This window comes from Plectropomus leopardus, chromosome 22 (genome assembly GCF_008729295.1).
Source record: "Plectropomus leopardus isolate mb chromosome 22, YSFRI_Pleo_2.0, whole genome shotgun sequence".
NCBI lineage: Eukaryota > Metazoa > Chordata > Actinopteri > Perciformes > Serranidae > Plectropomus > Plectropomus leopardus.
Window position 1 is genome coordinate 7324002 of NC_056484.1, and position 22574 is coordinate 7346575.

The 22574-nt window shown below is 39.5% G+C and overlaps 2 protein-coding genes across 3 annotated transcripts; both read left to right on the forward strand.

Annotated features, from left to right (window-relative positions):
• Positions 1-678: 678 nt before the first annotated feature.
• Positions 679-5492, forward strand: depdc4 (DEP domain containing 4). The gene is made up of 9 exons (XM_042511545.1): positions 679-781; positions 2256-2679; positions 3139-3293; positions 3397-3592; positions 3796-4046; positions 4237-4379; positions 4550-4675; positions 4998-5076; positions 5226-5492. Exons 1-9 carry the CDS (start codon positions 679-681, stop codon positions 5423-5425), a joined length of 1677 nt encoding a protein of 558 aa, XP_042367479.1. The 3' UTR covers positions 5426-5492.
• Positions 5493-8345: 2853 nt separating this feature from the next.
• scyl2 (SCY1 like pseudokinase 2) lies at positions 8346-21313 on the forward strand. 2 transcript variants are annotated; one of them, XM_042511468.1, is made up of 19 exons: positions 8346-8479; positions 11211-11407; positions 11823-11980; positions 12393-12537; positions 13293-13442; positions 13548-13769; positions 14200-14316; positions 15078-15203; positions 15722-15898; positions 16173-16184; positions 16384-16506; positions 16778-16891; positions 17106-17238; positions 18407-18525; positions 18713-18813; positions 19057-19126; positions 19273-19350; positions 19751-19873; positions 19961-21313. In XM_042511468.1, exons 2-19 carry the CDS (start codon positions 11231-11233, stop codon positions 20597-20599), a joined length of 2784 nt encoding a protein of 927 aa, XP_042367402.1. In that variant the 5' UTR covers positions 8346-8479; positions 11211-11230; the 3' UTR covers positions 20600-21313. The 2 variants fall into 2 exon arrangements, with proteins under 2 accessions (XP_042367402.1, XP_042367403.1); XM_042511469.1 differs by lacking the exon at positions 16173-16184.
• The last annotated feature ends 1261 nt before the right edge of the window (positions 21314-22574 follow it).

A 22574-nucleotide genomic window follows, 5' to 3' on the forward strand; every position in this document is an offset into this window, starting at 1 on the left:
CTTTGGATTATTCAGTTTATGGTAAAAACCTCCTGAACATCCATTTTAACCCTATGTGGGTTATGGGCTCTCAGTGGGAACCTCCTGCAAAATGAACACTGAAGAAATTCTAACCAGGACAGGTTTCAGCTGGTTGCAATTTGCATCTCGACACTAGATGCACATAAACTTCCTTAAATCTTACGCACAGGACCTTTTTTTTTGCTGTCCAGACTTTTTTTTAGTCAGAGTTGACAGAGGTCATTTATGTACATTGATGAACAATGCAAAGAAGAGTATATCGCTGGTAGTTTTTGATTTACCCTTTGCGCACGAGGCGCATGCAAACTCTGCAGGCAAGCACGATTACACACTTGTGGTACCTGCCAGGAGGGGAGGTGGACTGCTTCCAATCAGTGAGACAGATGCGAGCCGTAAGTGCAACATATTGTCCTTTCGGCAAGACAGGAAATTAAGCAAGAAATGGGTGAATGGTCGCTATACGTTTTGTTATTTGACTTTTAACACGTTGTTTTATTTTTTAAAAAAAACAAACAAAAAAAAACCCACCTATGACTGAAGCTAGTTTTAAGCGTCGTTTTTGTAAGAAACATATATTTTTAAAAAATGCAGTACGTGTGGTTGCCTCTCGAGGGCAGCAGCGCGCGCCCTTTCGTTTACGTTTAGCAGAAGAAGAGGATGCCTACGTCACACGTAGAGCTCGCGATGGCGCTTGATTTGACTCCCCGTTTCAGAAGGTTGAACAGCCAAACGAGAAGTTTTCGCGAAAATATACAACATGGTAAGATCTGAATATTAATGCTAAATATGTTTTAAGTTGGCTTATGCCCCCTTTTATCCAAAAACGACCGCGCAACCAAAGGACAGCTGTATAAATACACACTAAGACGAGTTCAGCGCTGACAGATAGACCCAACGGTCGTGTTGTTAGCCGTTTATTACAGAAAAATAGATTTGGCTAAAATGTTATAGAGTCCATGGATGTTGTTTACAGGTGTAGTGGGTGGAATATTCGGGGTCTTTACCTACGAAAAGTAGCAGTATTACATGGTAAAAACACTATTGTAAGTAGTAAAAATGTATTAAAAACAATAGTACGTGATACTTTTCCAGTACGTTAATGATTTAAGTAAAATGTACTGCTTTACATACTTTTAAAAAGGATGTTATCTCAGGAAAAGTTTATTATTCGATTACTTATATTATTAACAATATACTATTATTGAGTATTACGGATGCATTGATGTGTAAGGAGCATTTAACTCTTGTAGTTACATACTAGTAGTAGGTAGGTTAATATGAACGCACCGGCTGTTTATAAGCACATTATAACCCCTAATTTGTAAATAAGTAGTACCAACTATGACTGTCAGATTAATATAGTGGAGTAAAAAATATATTTAAATATATTTCCCTCTTAAATTTAGACGAATACAATTGTAGAGACGCATTACTGAAAATACTCAAGTAAATGACACCTCAATAGCACATGTGTAGAGTACTTGAGTAAATCTACATTTAAACATTACTTATATAGTAGATGAGTTATATCTTCTCAATAGAAGATATAAAACAAAAGTTTGGAATTGATTCAAAGAACTTTTTCAGTGTTACCAAATGAGAAACCTAATAACAAAAACATGAAACTCTTAACACTTCAGAAAAGACAGCCTATGCCATCATGAAACAAGTGGCCAAATCTCCTAATTTAACCAAATTATTATAGCAATTCTTCAGAGGCTAATAGACTTTCTTGGTGTTGAGATTTCAGAATAAATCTGAACACCAACAGGTTTCTAATGTAATGTAAGAAATTACATTAGAAGAATGACAAAAGATTTGTTTACAATACAAAGTTAAAACTATGACCAAAATTGCTCTGTCATTGAAACTCATTACTAGACCAAGCAAACAATCTTGAGTTGATGAATTTTTGCAATGTTTGACTATGGAGAAATTTAGGTTTGTTGTAAAGGGAAAACATTAAAATTTGGGGCTCATTCATGAAATCTCTTGGGACCAGACGGTGATGAGTCATTACATGTCACATTTTTCTCCACGCAGTATTTATGTGTTTTGTTCACCTTTAATTTGTGACAGATCATGTTTATCTGAAAAATGTATAAATATGTTTTTCTAAACATTTAATTGGACTTATCCAAACACTTAAAAACCCTAAAATGATCTACTATACAAAGCCCATGACAACATTTAACTCCGGTATTGATCCCTTCCCTCTTTTTTTCTCCCAATAGGTTTCTCGGGGCCCTTCGGTGCCACCCAGTTGTGGCACAACATCATCCAGGCCCTGCAGACCCAGGTGGAAGTGCGCCGCTGTCGAAGGCATCTTCGCCTTCATGCTGAATGTTTTACAGGCTCAGACGCAGTGGACGCCGTCCTCAGTTACTTGATGCAGAATGTGGTGTTTTGCACGAGCGAAGTGTCTCGCCTCAAAGCTGCTCGACTGTGCCAGGCTCTGATGGAGGCCAAGGTGTTCGAACCTGTCGGTACGAAGCTGTTTTGCAGAGACAAGGAGGTGACCTTTGAGGACAGCAGCTGCAGCCTGTACCGTTTTCTGGAGTATAAAGTGGAACACAGTTCTCCAATGAAGGAGTGCAGTAGTGACACAGAGAACATGGTGCCAGAGGAACAGGGGCTAAAGAGGAAGAAGAGCTCCAGGTTGGTTTTACTTTAAATGTTCAGTGCTTAGGATTAATAAACATATAAAAGAGGTGTTGATTTGCCGAATAACAATGTGAGACCTCACTGATAATGAATGAATCAAACCTTTACGTGCTGGTTCTATGAGTGAACAATCTCTACAGGTTGTCCAGTAAGAGCTAACTAACTAACTTAATGATGATGATGATGATGATGATGATGATGATGATGATGACGATAATGATTCCAGTTCACACACTCATTATCATGCCACTCATTTATTGCTGGTTAAATATCCGTGATGTGTGATTCGTTTTCATGGACACACAGAATAATGAACCATTGAGTAACAAAGGTGAAATACAGTCCAGTAAGTTGCCGCGTGAAGAGATTTTTTCCTCCGTTTGGGCCACATCCTCTGATGATGTCGAGTTAAGGTCTGTTGAAAAGAGACCACAATGTTTCTTGTTGTTTCAGGAGGCTGAATGAACTGAGGACGATCTCTAATCCTCTTGCTGTTGGACCGTCAGACAGGAGGGTCGAGAGGCTGCTGAGGACCATCAACCTGCGACCAACTTTGTCTACAGCTTTAAACACAACCCCCACTACCTCTACCTTTCTGTCCAAAACTGGTGAGCTAATCTGTCACTGTTTGCAATTACTGTGGGGGACAACAGTCCATGACAGTTTATGATTAAGAGATATTTTTTTGATTTTTTTCCCCTTCTTCCCTAGTGGTGGATGAGGTTTGGAAGCAGCAGACGCTGCTGCAGCTGCTGCAGATAGTAGAGTTGCCTATGCTGGACTGCATCTTGACCTCTCCAGCCAGCGTTCAGCTCCAGGCCTGCAGAGCTCCTGTGGCCGCTCAGGACCTGGTCATCTCTAACACATGCCTGGAGAGAGAGCTGCCCGACACCCTTAATCTGCCCCAGTAGGCACTCTGATTAATACTTTGAAGCTTTTTTAGACAGTAGACATAAAACTAGAATTATGAAAACCGATCTCGCTCTGGCATTTTAAAAAAAATATAGAGAAAATAACTTATAGCTTGTAAACTTTGCATTTTTGTTGGCAACAAATCTTTGTATTCCACCTTTCCTGCAGTGACAGGAAAACATTGTGTTCTGTTTCCAGCTTGGATGAGTGGCTGTCGGCAGCCGCAGACTGCTTGGAGCTCTTTCCCGACCAGCTGATTGTGGTGGCAGGGGAGCAGCTCAACCAAAAAAGCGTTGACACCTTTTCAGAAGAGGACCAGGCAGAGCAGACGGCAAACCAAAAGAGGCTGCTTTTTGACACCATCGCCAAATACTACAATGGACAAGAGAGAGCGCCGCTTCTATCAGGGCGCCACCTTGACATACACGCTGCTATTCTGAATTTGCTGGGTGAGACCTGATAAGGGTTACTGTGATTTTATGGTTTTATATTTTTGATACCTTGTTTGTGTAAATATGAAGTGATAAGCGACAGTTCCTCTGGAAATCTAATTTATTTTCTGGCACAGTTTTGTTCCTGTCATGATTTTTTACGTGAAGATCTTCATCCTTTTCCACTTCGTGTCTTGTTTCTTTCCAGATGAAGGAAAGCTGCAGGATGCCATCAGAGCATCTCAGTTGTGTTTTCGACTGCTGGAGACAAGCGTGAGAGATGAACTGAGGAGACTGCTGGCCTTTATGGCAACAGCAGCTCACCCAGATTCTTGCCGTCTTCAGAAACAGGTAGTTAACTGCTTGCAGCTCTCACTTTTTATACACATTTGTCACAATAACATATACAATAATAAAATGTAGCTCTAAACGTAGTATGTGTTTACTGACAGAGTCTGACATACTTGTGTCTTCATAGCCTTCTGAATCTATCGTTGACTTTCTCCTGTGTTCCCTTTCAGATTGATAACAGGGCCGCAGTCTGCCGCTCTTTTCAAAGAGCGATTATCCAGAATCATGAACTGACTCGATCCCAAAGTGAAACCCTGGTGCTGTTCCTCGTGGACAATTGCACTGAGCTCTTCAAGGTACGCTTAATTTATTAATTTAGTTATCACTAAAGGAACAGTGTGTAAGATTTAGGGGGATTCACGAGGTTTTTTATCGTGAGCTGAATTACCTGCAGAGGTCTTTTCCTCTCTGAAACAAACAGACCCGGTGATTTTAACAGGTAAAAACACACACAGGTTTTTATTTTCAGGTGATTATCCACAAAAGAAAACATACATATTGTATTTGACTCCATTTCTGCCTTAATGTTCCCCTAAATTGTACACACTGTACTTTTAACATGCTACTTTAAAGTTTGTTTAAACAGTTTGAAAATTACTATTATTCTTATAAATACAGACTCCGACATCCCTGATTGAAGCTGTGAGGAGAACACTGAGGACTATGCAGCAGGGAAAAGACCCAGACTCAACTGCCAGTAAGTCAAAGTCTGGCTGACATTACACATTTCACCATAACATGACACAATACTCATAAGTTATACTTCAAACTTCAAACTTCTCATGTCCACATTGAGCTAATTCTCTAGTGAAACACTAATGTCGTCCTCTCCTCTGCGTGTTGCAGCGTTCACCTTCTGCCAGCAGGTGACGCCACAGGAGTACGAGGATCAGCGAGAGGCTGCCACCCTAGTGAGCCTCAAACAGCTTCTTCATGACATCTCCTCCAGCAAAACCATATCTGTCAAAGAGCGGAGGAGGCTGCTCAAAGAGTTTGAAAAACATCACCCCGTGGTCTTCCTCCAGCATTTATCCAGCACCTTCTGAGACATACAACTCAAGGCTTATTGGTTTGACTTGATAGGTGCACTTCACAAAGGCGGTTTGCAGTGGTACAGCGCTTTAACTGAAGAATGGTGATAATTTAATGAACTTAATTGGTCTAATTAAACACGCTGTCTTTAGGGAGCGACACTTTATATGACTATCAGTGTAGATATTCTTAGAATTAATAAAAATAGTGCTGCTTCATGTTAACAGCATGGCTGTAGCTTCCCTACATAATGTCCATTCACAAGAGGCGTACGATAATTGAGGCTTAATTTATAGATATACTAAGTCTTGTTTTTTCATATCATGTAGCACTACATGCTTCATCTATCACAGTGGTTCTCAACGTTTTTTGTGTCAGAGACCCCCATTTGATGAGATTTCTCTTCACAGACGCCAACTAATTATTTTTACTAATTATTTTAGATTAGTTGTTTGGTCTGTAAAATGGCTAAAATGATAAAAAAAAGGGAAATCAGTGTCTCCCAAAGCCCAAAATTACATCCTCAAAGGGTTTGTTTTGTCTATAACCCCAAAATATTCGGTTTACCGTTATAGAGAAGTAAAGAAACCAGAAAATATTCACATTAAAAGGAGCTGGAATCAGAGAATTTCGACTTTGTTTCTCTGATTGATATGACTGATTAAAATTAGTTGGCGATTAACTTGATAGTTGAGAGCCGGTCAATCATTTCAGCTCAACCCCCATCTGAAAAATTTTGGTTGTTGGATATGAGTTCACTTCTATAATGGAAATATAGCCCCTGAAGCTCCCTCAAGGCCACTGATTGATAACCATTGATCTACCTGATCAACACCTCAGTTTCATGAAGCATTTTTTTAGAGAGAAATCTGTTTGTCCAAGCTGTTATCATAGTTGTGAATGCTAGTTTATAAAGAGTGAAATATCAGCCCATCTATGAAATCGGGTTCCTAAGCAGTGGGTGAACTGTGGTAGCTTCGGATGTTGGACTTGATTTTGTGTTAAGTGAGGATACATTATATAATTGTGCATTAATGACACTGATTTTTGGTCGAAGAGATAAATAATGTTTAAAGAGGGCATTTGTGCGCTAGATTGACCTAGCATTAACGTAAACCACTGTAGAATGATAGTCTATGCAAAGTATAAAAACTGAAAAGGGATTACTGGAAAAAAAACCCTCTTGAGATTGATCATTCATCCTGCTGCTTTGAGGCTGTGATCGGTGAATAGCTTGTGTACTAATTGATGTACTTTTTAGTCGAGGTATACATACTGTCTTTGGATAAACAAATGTGTTATTCCTAAGAGCTATTTGAAGTAGGTTGATATGTGTGGTTTTTGCAGAAGTAATGCTGTGCACTTTGATCAGGCATTAACATTTCTACATGTCAAATGAAGAATAACAATATTATGGTTTTACTGTAGCATGCTGTAGGGTGGTGAAGGAAAACGACTGGTGAAGGCAACACTAATGTATCTGTAGTTTTAACACTAATTTGTTCCTGTTAGAGAGGAAGACAGATCTTCCTGTGAAGATTTTTTAAAATTAAAACTACTCTGAAATAAAAGCAGAAAGGTTACAATAATGTTTTAGGCTAAACATAGCTCAGGTTAATGAAATGCGTTTTAATTTTCAGGGGTTTTAAGAATACTTTTGTCTTTTAATTGTAATTTTTTAGGATTTTACTTGAAAGGTGGACATTATTCCTTTAATATGAAAGGTGCATAATTAATATTATTTTAGGTTACTAATTTAATATGTTTTAACATGATGCCTTAGTTGGATCTTGTTCTTTTAACTCATGAAGCCATGGTCATGCAGAAGTAATTTACAGGAAAATCTCAATTCAGTCAGCATCTTTTGTTTTTTTACATACACTGAAATCATGTTAGATTGCACTTTATGATGCTGAAACGTGCTTTATTTTCTGTTGGAATAACACATCTAATAAATGTTTAATTGATGTTCTCTCACACAAGACTGTCGTATTTTTGAGTGAATGTGTGTAAGTGGAGTGTGAAGATCTTCAGTGGTCCTTGGAGTGGTTTCAAGGGATTTAAGATTACCTTAATTTAAGGTAACCAAGAACTACAGTGATTTTTTCCCCGACATCCCTCTCTATATTATACTGAATTATGTGGCATCAGATTCTGTTACTGTTCTGTTAGATTCTGCTGAATCATACTTGACCACATGCTTTACTCTTATAGCTGTTATAAAAACGATGTGGGCTATTAATGTCAGAATGTGCTGTCTCTCTGTGTCATTATTTCCGATGGAGTAAAAAGAAGTTTTGAAAACTAGAATGTAATATGAGTGTTATGTAGGCTATATCACTAGTTATTGTTTTAATTTTTGTAAAGTGTTAGTATGTCAAAAAACATCATAGTATGTACACTTGTCCTGTGTGACCCTTAATCAAATGCTATACTTCAAATAGCGCTAAAACCTTCAGTTAAACTGGCAACTTTGTAAAAATTTCTATTAAAAGACACATTGTGACTCACATTTCCCCAGTCTATTTCCCTTTTTCTTTTTGCAACGGTTTTTATTCAAGTTTTTAAAGTTCACATACAACTGGAAAAGGCATGGAGTGAAAATAAAATTTTGTATATCAATGTATAGACAACATTATATGAAAAAAAAAAATAAAAATAACCTAAAGAGTAAGTTGTCATACATGTTTAGCATATCAAACAAGTTTTAAAAAATGACATTATTACACATAGAATATACAATAGAAGAAAATAGTACAAAATTAAGACTTAAAAAGACGTGCAACACACTGAAAATAAATCATGAAAGTTTGTTTAGTCTGTGAATCACGACAATTAAAGTAAAGTTTATTTGTATATGTAGTTAAAAAAAACCTCAGATGACGTAGATGCACCTGACAACCCGGAAGTAGGTCTGTTCGCTGTTCGCTCACTAGCGCACTAAGCTACTTCATTTCGTATGCTACTGGAAGACATGGGGGCTGTGTTTCACAGCTATTACTGACAGCGGCACAGCCGAAAGCCCACTTAAAATAAGAAATACAACGGAGAGCCCTCTTCATATCAAGGTACGTAGCCGGAGGATGTCGGAGTGACAGTTTTTGGATTTAAACAAACAAACGGTGTTTGACTGTAATGACAGTCGCGTTACTGTCTACTTGCGCATTGTTGGCTAGTTAGCTCGGGTTGGTAGCGACCGTGATTTGTTTTTGTAAAAAAGTCTTTCAAGGCAGCTTACAGATTACAACGATGATGTCAGCCCTCTAGAGCTACACGGGTAGATAAAGGGTTAAAAGAAGGTCTGGAGAGGTAGCTACAAACAGCTAACGACAGTGTCACAGTGCTAGTTGTTGCGTGCGGGCTAAACAAGCTAACATCAAGCTATTTCACAATCAGACATGTCACTAAAGGATAAATATGGTATTTAAAAAGCTCCAAACCATAGTTTAATTGATTGTTTAACCTGATACAAATAGCCTGTCGAGTTATAACTGTGTTATTACGCTGGTGTTAATGAACTGTCAGGTGTCCTGACGGCTAGCTAACGTTAGCTGGCTACAGACTGTGCTAAAGGGGCTCTGTGCAGGTGGGTGTTTAAAACGCTGCTCTCAGTTTGCTTGTTTGTCCGGCCAATAACCAGTTTATAATGTTGACTGATTACGGCTCTTTAAAAGTAAATCGACTGCCATCATAATGTTACGTTATTATAATATCAGTGTTATTACATCCTTTTAACCTGTTGCAGTTAATGGCTTTTAACAGCTTCATGTTATGAGAAATATTTGATAATTAGACTTTATTGTCATAGATCTGCTGCTGGTATATATTGATTTGTGTTGCATGCATTTTTGGCTTGGACCTATCTATCACAATGTTAATAATGAGTTATGACACACTTATGCTGCAGTGTTATGATTCCTTTGCATCTCCCAGCAAAGCTTCACATCTTCAAATGATAGCCTTTCTTTAAATCTTTATTAGGAATAACCCTCTGAGATGTACCATCATCAACCAAAGTAATACATTATTAACACAATTACACATCACATTTAGAAAAAAACAAAAGTAAGAGGTTAATGAAACAGTACTAAATATGACAAAACTAACAGACACTAACAATGATAATAGGCAAACAGCAACAAAAGACAAAAAAACAATAAACATTAAGTAATAAGCAGTGTTGGAAAGATAGCTTTTGAAATGCAATGGGTTGCAATTGCTTGTTACCCATTTAAAAAAGTAATGTTATCAAAGTAATGTAACTTATTACATTTGATGACTTTCTGATGACTTTTTCAACAAATGTTATAAACAGGGCAGTAAAGCTCGAAAAAGCTAAATACGCAAATGCATAAATGTTGTGCTCAAAAAATATGCCAAAATAAAGCAGTCTGCTCTGCAAAAAGATGTAAAGCAAAAGAATGGATGTTTTATTCAGCATGTAAACTTTTTTTCTGTGAATATTATATTTTTTCTTATGTAATCTCCTTGGAATTGCCAACATTTTGATTAGTAACTGTAATTTAATAGCATATTTTTTCTCAGTAACTGTTACTGATTACAGTTACTCCTCAGTACTGGTAATAAGACATACACAATCAGGAGATCATATTCCCAACAGAGCTTGAAATAGATAATTCAGTCACAGATTAAAGAAAAGTATGAAAGCTTGTGATAGCATTAAATTATTGAGTTATAAAACATAATTTGACAAAATTATAGAGGTGCTATTATGGATATGTCCAACTGATACTATCATAGGAAGACAGGGCGTTTTTAAACAAGCGGAAAGATGATATGCATCGAATATTTACAGGTAGATTATTCCAACCAGGTGGCATTTTAACCATAAAAGCCCTTAAGCTAATGAAAATCTAAGCTCTATTGAAGCTGTATTGTTTTGGATTTGGCTCGAGTAGATCTGACTGTTGCAGCATATTTACAAAATGAGGGGGCCTGAAAAAGATGACACACCGACCTTTTCAAATCGAGCCATGCTTTTTGATTTTTTTTAATATGTTTGTGCACCATCATTTTGGCATTTGGGTCTGTCTGAGGAAGCATAAGCGACTGAGCCTAGGGGAGGTGCTGTGTAATAGTGTATAACAGCATTTCATACAGCACAAGCAGGGATTCTCATTAACTGTTTTGGCCAGGGTTAGTATTGGCAAAGGGCCTTTACATTTTGATTAAGATTCAGTTTGCTTTGATCCAGTTAATACTGATGCTTCATTTTTTTCCATGCAGGAATGAATTAATTATGCATACTGCCTGTGCATCTCAATTTATAGACAAAAGCTTTTTCAGCCTTGTTGCAGCGGTGAAATAAACAGGTCTAAGCCCACTTAAGACACATAAAGCCCTGACTGTTCACATAGAAATAATTTGGCTGCATAACCACCAGCCATGTTCTTTTGTTTGACTTCCTGTTGCCCAATATGCTTTCAAGTCACTCTGAAGTATTTTGTAAGAAGGGCTGAAGGTGGTGTGGCTGCTCTGAGTCATTTTAGATTTCAGGGGACAGCTTGGCCTGTTGTGGTGCTTTTCTCCTGAGCCGACACAGGCAGGACGCTGGTGGGCACTTTGATGTGCAAATTTTCAAGCAGGTGCATGTCGAATGGATTATTGGAGGCTTTTGCTTCGCTATAAAGGCTTACGCTCAACTGCCTCTTTCAGTGATTGCAGACTTTTGTTGTGTTGACATTTGAGTGACTCGTCTTTACCTCTTAGTTCTAAAACTACTTTTCTCTTAACGCTCACCTGTCCTGGGTGGTCTGTCACCCACCTCTCTCCCTTCAGCTGCCAAGTCAGCCGTGAACATGGAGTCTATGCTGAATAAGCTGAAAAGCACTGTCACCAAGGTGACGGCGGATGTCACCAGTGCTGTCATGGGCAACCCGGTGACACGGGAGTTTGAGGTTGGACGACATATTGCCAGCGGGGGTCCTGGCTTGTGCTGGAGGATCTACAATGGCACTAAGAAGTCTACAAAACAGGTGAGAGTGTTTTCGCCTCCTAACCAGACAAGTTCCAATTAATAACATTTTAGATATAGATGAACAATGTGGAAAATTTGGGGGCATTTAGACATGTAGGGGCAAGGATTGCAGATTGCTTAAACATCTCCCAGTTAGAATTCCCTCAGTGTTAATTGTTCAAGAGGTTTTTTACTCATATTAAGGTAACAAAAACAGACACTTATTTTTAGGCAATTATACAAACATTCTCAGTATATTATACTCCATTTCTGCCAGTATATCCCTCTAAATCCTACACACTGGACCTATAAATGGACAAAAATGATTATATTTGTGCTGTTGTTCAAGTCAACAAGGACTTTTCACACTAGGATCAGTTTTGGGACTTAATAAAACTAATTTCGAGGTCTTTTGTTTTTCTTTGACCCTCCAGGAAGTGGCAGTGTTTGTGTTTGACAAGAAGATGATCGATAAGTATCAGAAATTTGAGAAGGACCAAATTGTTGATTCCCTGAAAAGAGGGGTGCAACAGCTAACCAGACTGCGTCACCCTCGTCTCCTGACTGTGCAGCACCCTCTGGAAGAGTCACGGTGATTAACATGCACACACGCAGGCACACAAACAGACAAACCAAGGACAAATTGGAAGGAGCAACAGCTCAAAGAGGAGCTTGACATTTGTGGGAAAAGTTGCATAATAATTCTGTTTGTCTGCGTCTATTTGTGCATGTGTGAGCAGGGGCTCGTCATCATCAAACGACTCTGTAGAATGCTCTCTGAATAATTTATGGCCCCTGAGGTTGAGGCTGTCTTGTGCTTACTTTCTTTTCACCACTTTGTCTTTCTTAAACTTTCACCCAGGGCAGCTCTAAATTCAAAGCACTTCTCATGTCTCTGTTTTTGACTTAGCTCATGTTTGTGTTTGTCTGTTCAGGAATAACTCAACATTTAAAAGGCAGTTGCATTAAATGTTTTTGATGTTATTTCTGTGTCTGGTCCTCAGAGACTGCTTGGCGTTCTGCACAGAGCCGGTGTTTGCCAGTCTGTCCAATGTGCTGGGCCAGTGGGACAACCTGCCCAGCCCCATGCCCAGCGACATCAAGGAGTACAAACTTTATGATGTGGAGACCAAGTACGGCCTGCTACAGGTGAGAGAGCAGATGGGTTGTCATGCTCAGGCTGCAGTTTTAGGATTGTTATTTTTTATTTGAGCCTATTTTATTTACCAATTATTTGCTATTTATTTATTTTTTCCCTTGGAAATCATCAACCTCTGTACACATTATGTACATGTACATAAGTCGCAGTTTAGTCGTCCAGCTGTCAGATGTATAATTAAACATTTCTCAATAAAAACTTGTCTGTTTGTTATTTTTGAGCACATTAAGTCTTAGTTGTCTGGCAGGTTTTAGCACCACGTCATCTACATCTTGAAGACCGATATGCATTCATGTGCTAATACAGCATTTATCAAGGCCAGTGGAACCAGCTCAATTTCATGCCTCACCTTTCAGTGTTAAAGCCTCTACACACAATATTCTTTTGTGCGATTAATTCGTGTGTCAAAATATTTTGTCATACAGAATGCTGATGACATGCAGTGAAAAAGCAATTTTTTTTTTCCAGAACAAGTTTGACTTTTCTGAGCTTTGTCGCTGTTACTGTCACTTAAGATATAATAAAATATATATTAAATTAATTGAAAAATGAGCCACTTTGGCTTTGATGCAACCGCTTGTTTTTGTGTGCGGTCACAACTCTTTGGCCTGATTCAATGTTGTCATTATGGCTAATAGGAAGAGAAAATACCTGGCATGGCAACCATGTACTAAACCTAGAGCAACATTTCCACCCTTTCATACCAAAACTCAAGCTGACATTTTTATTTTTCTGTCCCTTTTAGATATCGGAGGGTTTGTCGTTTCTCCACAGCGGGGTGAAAATGGTCCACGGCAACTTGTGTCCAGAAAACATCATTCTCAATAAAAGCGGAGCCTGGAAGATCATGGGCTTTGACTTCAGCATCTCCTCCAACAACCCGTCAGATGCTGAGGTGTGTTTAAAGTCTCAAGCTTACTGCCTTCCAAATGCTCGAACAAAATAATGTCTTGCAGTTTCGTCACATCTTTATATTCTCATGTTCTCTCATCTTCTTCAGCCTAAATACACATGTAAAGAGTGGGAGCCCAACCTCCCCCCACTCTGCCTCCCCAACCCTGAGTACCTGGCCCCTGAGTACATCCTGTCTGTCAGCTGTGACTCCGCCTCTGACATGTACTCTCTGGGCGTGGTCATGCACGCCGTTTTCAACGAGGGCAAGCCTGTTTTCCAAGTCAACAAGCACGACATATTTAAGAGCTTCAGCAGGCAGCTGGATCAGGTGGGTTGAGGTGTGCCTCGTGTGAGCGTGATGAGTGACTGGATCAACAGAAGAACATAAATCTTTCAGAAAATGATGACATACACAGCCATGCATTTATTTTCTTTAGACACGTGCTTTTTTTTTTTTATCCTTCTTGTCATCATCTCTGTGGCAGCTGCAGTTGTCTTCTCAGATTCGTGTCATTGTTGAGCTCATGGTTCAGCCGGACGTCTGGTCCTGATTTGATTTGAGTGGTTAAACATGTTTGAAATAATCCCGATGATTGTGACGGGACACTCTCCAGGATCAGACGCTCCGAGCTAATTTGGACTTGAGCTGCATGATGTGATTTTTAAGAATATATCCAGCTTGTGTTACTATTACTAATCAAACACTGCTTTTATTCTGCTCTGTTGCGCTAATTTTTTTCTGTGTCTTTCAACTGTAGCTGAGCAGCATAAGTCCTGCCGTGCTGAACAAGATCCCAGAGGAGGTTCGGGAGCATGTCAAAATGCTACTCAGCGTCACACCCAACGTCCGGCCGGACGCAGACCAGATGACCAAGGTTTGCACTGTCATGACACGCATGAATATTAATTTTTCCAAAGCTCAATTGCCACAATTTTTTCCTAATATTACAGACACAGCCTGCAGTCTAACCCATATGTTCTTTTTCTTGTCCATTATTATTTTAGTTTTGTCAGGGCTACTTTAAATACAATGTCAAAAAGACTTTTAATAACTATAAAAGTCTCTCCACATAGTGCCAAATTTGGGTTTTCAGAAGTCTAAAATAGATACACCTCCAAGCAATCTGATATTCTAGCTTTTTTTCACTAGAAGTCTTGTAAAACTTTCTCCAGCTCTCAGTCATGTCATGTCTTTTGTAAAACCAGAGAAGATTAAATATTCAGCGAAAATCTATTCTGATAAGTTCTATAATGAGTGGCGGTCTTTTTTTAAAAGATTTTTCAACTCTTTTCAGTCTCTGTCCTCTGACTGATGGATTATTGTTTGTATTTCATTTATTTATTTTTTTAGGTTTTTCTGTTGTTTTGCTTTGTTTTTGTGGCTTTAAACTTTGAATAGTATGATTTTTAACTTTAAAATGCAAAGATATATGGCTTGTGTTTCTTTTGTTTCAATGAGATAAACAGTACTTTGATTATACCATTGCTATTTTTCTATTTAACTGTGATTGTCATTGTTTTCTGACATTGTTTTCTCTTTTCAGGCACAATATTTTCTTAATAAAAATATTTTCATAGTACGTGTGTATGCTCATAATGTCTGGTGACCTCTGTTGTGTTTTTTTTGTAAATTCAGATTCCATTTTTTGATGACGTGGGTGCTGTGACCCTGCAGTACTTTGACTCCCTCTTCCAGAGGGACAATCTGCAGAAGTCCCAGTTCTACAAAGGCCTCCCCAAAGTGCTGCCCAAACTGCCAAAGGTAATTGCTCGTATATTTTGAGTAGGAAATGTGCTGTATATCAGGTAGGGTCAAAGTATATGTACTGCAAATTTAGTATAATTTGTTAGTCCTCCTTTTTGTTTTTTGTTTTTCTGGACAGCAGTTTATGGTACAGAATATAAATCAAGACAGACAGTTAAATTCTCCCTACTATTCAGATTTTCCAAAATTTTAGGACTTTTTACAATTTGAGAGAAATAAAGTGTACATGTAAACGTTCTGTAAAATATTTCGATAGTCCTCATTTTTCAATAACAGAGTGCTCATGTTTTTGACCAAAAAACCTTTCAGCGCTTCCATAGCTATCAGAATACATCTCTCACATGCTGTCTGTTTAGTTGTGTTTGAACTCTCACACAGACAAGCAATTGTGAGACAACTTCTTGTCTTCCTGTTCCTTTTGTTCCTATTTTGCACTCTTTTTTTCTCTGTACTTTTTTATAATCTCATTTGTTTAAAGTGTTCCCTAAATGAACAGTTCATCATCTTTGTCCCAGAGAGTTGTGGTGTATCGGATCTTGCCGGCGCTGACGTCTGAGTTCGTAAACCCGGACATGGTTCCTTTCGTGCTGCCCAACGTGCTGCTGATCGCCGAGGAGTGCACCAAGGAGGAGTACGTTCGACTCATCTTGCCTGACCTCTCGCCTGTTTTCAAGCAGCAGGAACCCGTTCAGGTAGACAAACATACAGTATTCTGATGCACATAACCAAAAGTTGGTCACTATATCTAAGCATGTGTTGTTAAGCTGACTGGCTGGTACACTCAGATAAAGTGTGTTTTCCCTCTTAAAATCTTTGCATGATATTTTCTCCCTTTTTGACAATTGTGTTTGAGGTTTGAATAATCAGTTTAATATAACCAACTAAAGAGCATGCTCCGTTTGGGTTTGATCTGTGACTTTATCAAGACTTGTCTCTTTCTGTATTTTTCTTCCCATGCGTCTTCAGGCTAGTAATATGGTGAGTGGTCTCTGCTGTGAATATGCTCCAGTCATGTCAGCTAATTTATGTTGTCTGCAGTACTAACTGCCTAAACTAAAGCCACTGAAAGCACAGTCACTTTTAACTTCTACTAACCACCTCACTCATATGTGGCAGAGAAATAGCAGAGAATTTTTTTTTCTTTTTTGTCTCTTAATTGGGTCCATGTGCTGTGCAGATCCTGCTGATATTCCTGCAGAAGATGGACCTACTGTTGACTAAAACACCAGCGGAGGACATCAAAAACAGCGTGCTGCCGATGGTCTACAGAGCTGTGGAGGCTCCTTCTGTACAGATTCAGGTACAAGAGGAGGAATAATGAAATGTTACCTATTTAATGTGCTTTCTAGATAAATTCACATTTATAAACATTGTGATAATATGTGACTATTTTACTTTATTGGAGTATATTTTTAGCATTTCACTTTAAAAAACTTCTTATTTTTTTCCCCCACTTGCTGCACTCTTCGTTCTTTTTTCTATGCTACCTCGAGAGCACAGTCAGATTGAACGCACTTGGCATCATAAAGCTGTCACATTTCATAACATCTCTCTTATCTGTGGCCGAGCAGGAGCTGTGCCTGAACATCATCCCGACGTTTGCCAACCTGATTGACTACCCGTCCATGAAGAACTCCCTCATCCCCCGAATCAAATCAGCCTGCCTGCAGACCTCTTCACTCGCTGTGAGTCTCTGTCAGTCATTTCTGCTCTCAGCTTTTGCCTCTCAGACTATCTGACTATGCATGAATAAAATGTGTCTGCATGTAATGATGCTTCTTTTTAGGTTTGCCCTTGTCTTTCTCTAACACTGTTATACTTTTAACTTTCATCACAATCTACAGCCAACTTAGATGTCTGAATGTGTAAATGTATTTTTGTTTCTTTGTTTCTGTGTAGGTTCGAGTGAACTCTCTGGTGTGTCTAGGAAAAATTTTGGAATATCTCGACAAGTGGTATGTCATTGATGAGATCCTGCCCTTCCTACAACAGATCCCTTCCAGAGAACCAGCAGTGCTCATGGGAATTTTAGGTAAAGAAAGTGGATGGAAACTTGGTATTTCACCTGGATGGGCACTGTTTTGCGAGACAGAGCAGTGCACGCTTTTGGCGAGCACCTGGACTGTTTCAGCCTGTGCTGTGTGTGCACGTTCATGAGTTGACTGAATAATTTACTGTCAGGTTCTCTGATTAGGTTCAGGGGATGAGCAGAGTAACAAAAAATAAATTTAAGTTGGGAAAAGTAAAAAGACCAGCAGAGTAAGTGTATGAAGAAAAGCTGTGATTTCTTTTAAAAAACAAAGCACTCACACACACTGCCACACACACTGCCACACTGGCTCACAAACTCAGGCACTCAAGCATTTGGCTTCTGCAGTTTTTATACTGCATGCTCCTGATCAGCAGATTGAGCACAGGTATGCTCACAGGTGTGCTCATTCACTCTTTGCTTGGTGAGGAGGAGGGAAGGGTGGCACCTGGAGAGGCACACACACACACACACACACACACACACACACACACACACACACACACACACACACACACAAAAAAACCCAACCAAAAAAACAGCACAGGAAAACAGGCACAAAAAAGGGCACAACCACTTTCACCCATAACATAGTCATATATGACAGGAGTTTATATGCTGCCATCTGAATGTCAATGCATTTTAGCACTACTTAGTGCCACATATTATCCAGTATAATGTTATGATGGTCAATTCGAGAATTCATCAGCAGTCAGGTAAAAGTCATTTGAAAATCTGCAGGGAAGTCTAGTCGCAGTTGCATCCTTGCAGCAGTACAAGGAGCCAAAATCTCTCAAAATCTTACGTATCTTCGTAAATTGATGATCATGACAAACTAAAGTCATCTTTGTTTGAAGTCACTGTTTGGCACAAGTCTCCTGTAGGTTTAATTTTAGGTTTAACGCAAAGATTAAGTTAATAAACAACTTTTTGGTTACGGTTTTGCTAGCTCATACAAAAGGTAATGACACAACTCCATGCAAGCCAACTAGAATGCGAATCAGGAACACAATGCTTGACATTATGTAGGACGCAAATGAGGGTGAAATACGAAGATTTTTGAAAACACGCACTTCACTTCACGTCCTACTTGTGTTACTGAAATAGCTGAGCCAACCTCTCTGTTTGCTCAATAAATGGTTGGTTGACATTTTCTAATTCCATGTTTTAGGAATTTATAAGTGCACCTTCAGTCACAAGAAGTTGGGCATTCCCAAAGAGCACCTTGCCACCAAGAGCCTGCCCCACCTCGTCTCTCTTAGTATAGACAACAACCTCAACCTTAACCAGGTACCACACACCCAAACACACATGCATGTGTTTAAATATTATTTAATTGTAAATCTATGAAAAAGACATCAAATTTTTCAATTTTTATTTCGAGGATAGCACATTTTGTAGCATCTGCTCAATTTATATTTAACGCTATCTCTGTTTCTTTTACATAAAATCTTAACGGATATCTTTTATGTTTCAGTTTAACTCGTTCATGGTGGTTATACGGGACATGCTGAGTCGCATGGAGAATGAACACAAGACCAAGCTGGAGCAGCTGCACATCATGCAGGAGCAGCAGAGGTGTCAATTTTGAACCATTGTCTCATTTTTATTCTCTATGATCAAATATTAAATGGTTCTGCATATTAATGGGGATTTTATACAGATTGGCCAGAACATTAGAGATGGTAATTGGATCTGTCATAGAGAGCTATTTGATACTGAATATATATGATAATTGTATGACTAACCTGATAAGTATAAATGCCTTGATTCAAATTCCCTCAGCTTCCTAAATGTTGGTCTTTATGTCTTCTCTAACAGGAGTATAAACATCTCAAACCCTGGACACCAAGCAGAGGAAACCAAGAGCCCACCGAGCAGTGGCAACCAGGTGGGAAGTCACAGAACATGAGTATATATACAGCACTGTTCAAAAAATATTTTTATTTGCCTTAAAAGTTCCTGAAAAAGACTTAAAATAATGTATTTTATGTCGCTGTGCTGGAGTAATACCATCTACGTTTGTCTTTCTTTCAGATTGATGATATCTTTGGCAGCTCAGGGGTTAATGGAAAAGAGAATGGATCTGCAGCAGCAGCCCCACAACCTAACAGAGTGAGGAAACATCGTCAAACCTCATTTACACAAATCTTAACCTTTGTCCTTTTAGCATTTTACAGAGGAGTGTTAGTGCCAGCAGGCATTAGAAAAAATACATTAGAGGAGGAAGATTTTTTTGTTGTTTTTGCATTTTAATTTGAAATCAACTCCTCTGGTGCATCATATTGTGATACAAACTATCATATACTCTATGTATGTTCTCAAAATGCTTTCTTTCCTTATACCTGTCATTAATACTAAAAGTTTGAGTTTATTCGTGCCATTTCGACTTTGCTCGTAATGCAAAATAAATAAAAATCCTCCAATTTTTTTTCCCTTTATGCTTGGCTTAAATACTCCTCTGTAGCATGCAGTCCAATTTGTTCATGGTCTGTCTTCCTTTGCCTCGTTCTAGATGTCTCTGACTCTAGAGGAGAAACAGCGATTGGCTAAGGAGCAGGAGCAGGCAGCCAAACTGAGGAACCAGCAGCCTTTAGCACCACAGAGCGTCAAACCGGCCAACACCACCAACACAAAGGTAACGCCCGAGAACGTCTCTGTACACAAACACATGCTGGCACACTTTTGGCCAGTGATGGTAATTTTATTGCCTCTTATGTTGCAGACTAAGGATCTGACGAGCAGCCTGCTCAACAACATGACATCTCTAAACAGCCTGTCGTTGGCCAACACAGCACGACCGGCTCCAGTGCAGGGCACCACCATGTCTGCCTTCCCCTCATCTGGCCCCATGGTGGGCTCCATGGGCGCTCCGGTCTCCAACGGCTTCAACCCGACCATGGGCTTTCAGACAGGAGGCATGGGCATGGGGATGGGCATGCGGCCCGCAGGCCCCGGCCTCTACGGCGGCATGGCCACCACCACCAGCACCCCAAACTTTGGAGCCCTCACACAGAATCAAGGACCCATCGGGCAGACGAATAAAGCCCCCGACATGTCAGCCTTGGACAGTCTTTTCTCACCCAGCCAGCCCAAAGTCACCCTCAACCAAATGGGTCCAAAGCCGACAGCGGGCACCAACACCCCTTGGATCAGCCAGTTTGGTTCAGCCCAGAACGCTCAGACTCAGATGCAGGGCGCACCGGTCGGCATGGGAGGAGTGCCCAGCGGGTTTGGGATGCAAGCAAACCCTTTTTTCAGCCCGCAGAACTTTTCTCAACCTGCTGCTGCTGCTAGCATGAACCAAAGTGGAATTAAACAAAGTGCATCTGTTAACAACGACCTTAAAGACTTATTCGGCTAAATTTACAAAAAAAAAAAAGATGCCAGGTTGAGTTTATTCTTTTATTAATTCTGGACAGACGAGACTAGAATTCTCACAGAACAAGACGCTGATTGAATGTGAAGATTTCAAATCCTTGCTGTCTGTATTTTTAATCTGACCTGGTATAAAGTCTGATTCACATTCAGCTGGCAAATTAACCTGAATTCCATTTCTACTCGACCAGAAGGACAAACGGTTGGGGCGGGAACTTCTTCTATGCTGTGTTCTTTAAATGCTGGGGGTTTCCTACTGTTTTGTACTTGACATTCTTCGGGAGTCCAAATGTCGTGGGTTGCGATGAATCCCAACTCAGTTTATTCAGGAAGGTTTTGTGTTCGTATGATGAATGATTGAGCGGATGGAGTGGATTTTACTTCCTGAACAAGCTGCATCAGAATCACTCCTTAAAGAGAAACTGCGGTATTTTTCAACTTGCACCCTGTTTTCCCATGTTTTTATGTCTAAGTGACTTATGGAGTCAATTTGACATTGGTCCAGTATTGAGAGAGACTGCAGCCTCAGCGGCGAAACAGGCTTCAGTGTAATCGCTACGGGCAACTGTGCACCGTCAGTTGACGTCCATTAAACAGGCTGGTTTTTGCCACTGAAAGGCTCATATTGTTAATATAGGTGTCTGACAACATTACGAAAAAGACACTATATAGATATTAAACATTTTTTCTTTCGTTTTGCTGAACTGTTTGTTATTGCAACCATGCGTCACTCAGTCCTGACAGTGTAGTTTAGAGTTATCTTAAAGATTTTTAATGTCATACATAAATATTAAACTGATTTTGACAATGTGGAAAAGTGAAATTTCAGAATGGGACTTCTCCTTGGTGCACCTGTAAATCCAATCTAATGCTCTACACAAAAAATGGAGCAGTTTGTTTACTGCCCTGTTTTATGGCCTGTTTTTGATGTTGAACGTGACACAGCAGAATAAAATAACAGATAGGCACACTTGAATACTGGCCGTGGGAAAGCAGTTTAAAAAACGATGCTTTTTTGATTGGAAAAGGTAAACAAACAGACTGGATCAGCAATAGATAAAGAAAAATGTTGAATTTCTCTGCAGGGTCTTTTCTAATGTTGTCTAATAACAATCTGAGTGGTAAAAACAAGCACTTCAAATGAATGTAAATTGATGGTGCACAGTTGCCCATAGGGATTACATCGCAGCTTGTTTCACTGCTGCGGCTGCATAGGTCTCTCTCTATACTGGAACAATTTCAAATACAGTTGTCTCCATTAGTCACTTTGACACAAAAACATTAGAAAATAAGGCCTAGGTTAAAAAATACCAGACTTTCCCTTTAAAATTTTGCAGAAAAGGAAAGAAAAAGTGGCCTCACATCGGCTTCTGTATCTTTATTGCTTCTCCAGACTATTTTAGGATGTGCCGCATGTCTAAAGTGATCAGAGAGTTGGCTTAAAAACAAAAACACCAAAATGTGTGAGCCCAGTGGGAGGCAGCTTGAAGTGTAGCACCGATGAGCCTGCAGTCACTGATCTGCGTCCAGGAGGCTCGTCCGTGGAGAGTATATGAAAAGGGGGTGCTGGAAATTGATAGTCGTGGCTCAGATGGGGGAAAACCAAGTAGCCCCTCTGCAGTCCGTCTCCATGGTAACGGTTTCTCTGCAGCACCAGTAACCCCCATTTTGTGAGCACAAATTGGACTCTGGTCGTCATTATTTTTACTATTTTGTCTCAATCTTTCATCATCAGGTTCCAAGGCTGAAAAGCTTGCTTCTTTTTTTTAAACCGTTGCTTAAAGAGATAGTTTAGATTTTTTTTAACTGGGGTTGTATGAGTATATTACATACAGTAGATGTCAGTCGGCATGCCCTCATTTTGGAGAAGCAGGCTGGACTTCTAAATTGAAGCTACGCAATCTACTGCTATGCAGGAGTCAGCAGCAAATGCACTTTGGCCACAAAAGTCCCACTTTGAA

What these genes read in the sequence shown, in the direction of transcription:
- depdc4 (XM_042511545.1), top strand. Translation starts at nt 679, where the DNA reads ATGCCTACGTCACACGTAGAGCTCGCGATGGCGCTTGATTTGACTCCC. An exon ending in TCGCGAAAATATACAACATG is followed by an intron (nt 782 to 2,255) that starts GTAAGATCTGAA and finishes TTCTCCCAATAG; the next exon opens with GTTTCTCGGGGCCCTTCGGT. An exon ending in CTTGCCGTCTTCAGAAACAG is followed by an intron (nt 4,380 to 4,549) that starts GTAGTTAACTGC and finishes GTTCCCTTTCAG; the next exon opens with ATTGATAACAGGGCCGCAGT.
- scyl2 (XM_042511468.1), top strand. Translation starts at nt 11,231, where the DNA reads ATGGAGTCTATGCTGAATAAGCTGAAAAGCACTGTCACCAAGGTGACG. An exon ending in TGCAGACCTCTTCACTCGCT is followed by an intron (nt 16,892 to 17,105) that starts GTGAGTCTCTGT and finishes GTTTCTGTGTAG; the next exon opens with GTTCGAGTGAACTCTCTGGT. An exon ending in AGTGCTCATGGGAATTTTAG is followed by an intron (nt 17,239 to 18,406) that starts GTAAAGAAAGTG and finishes TCCATGTTTTAG; the next exon opens with GAATTTATAAGTGCACCTTC.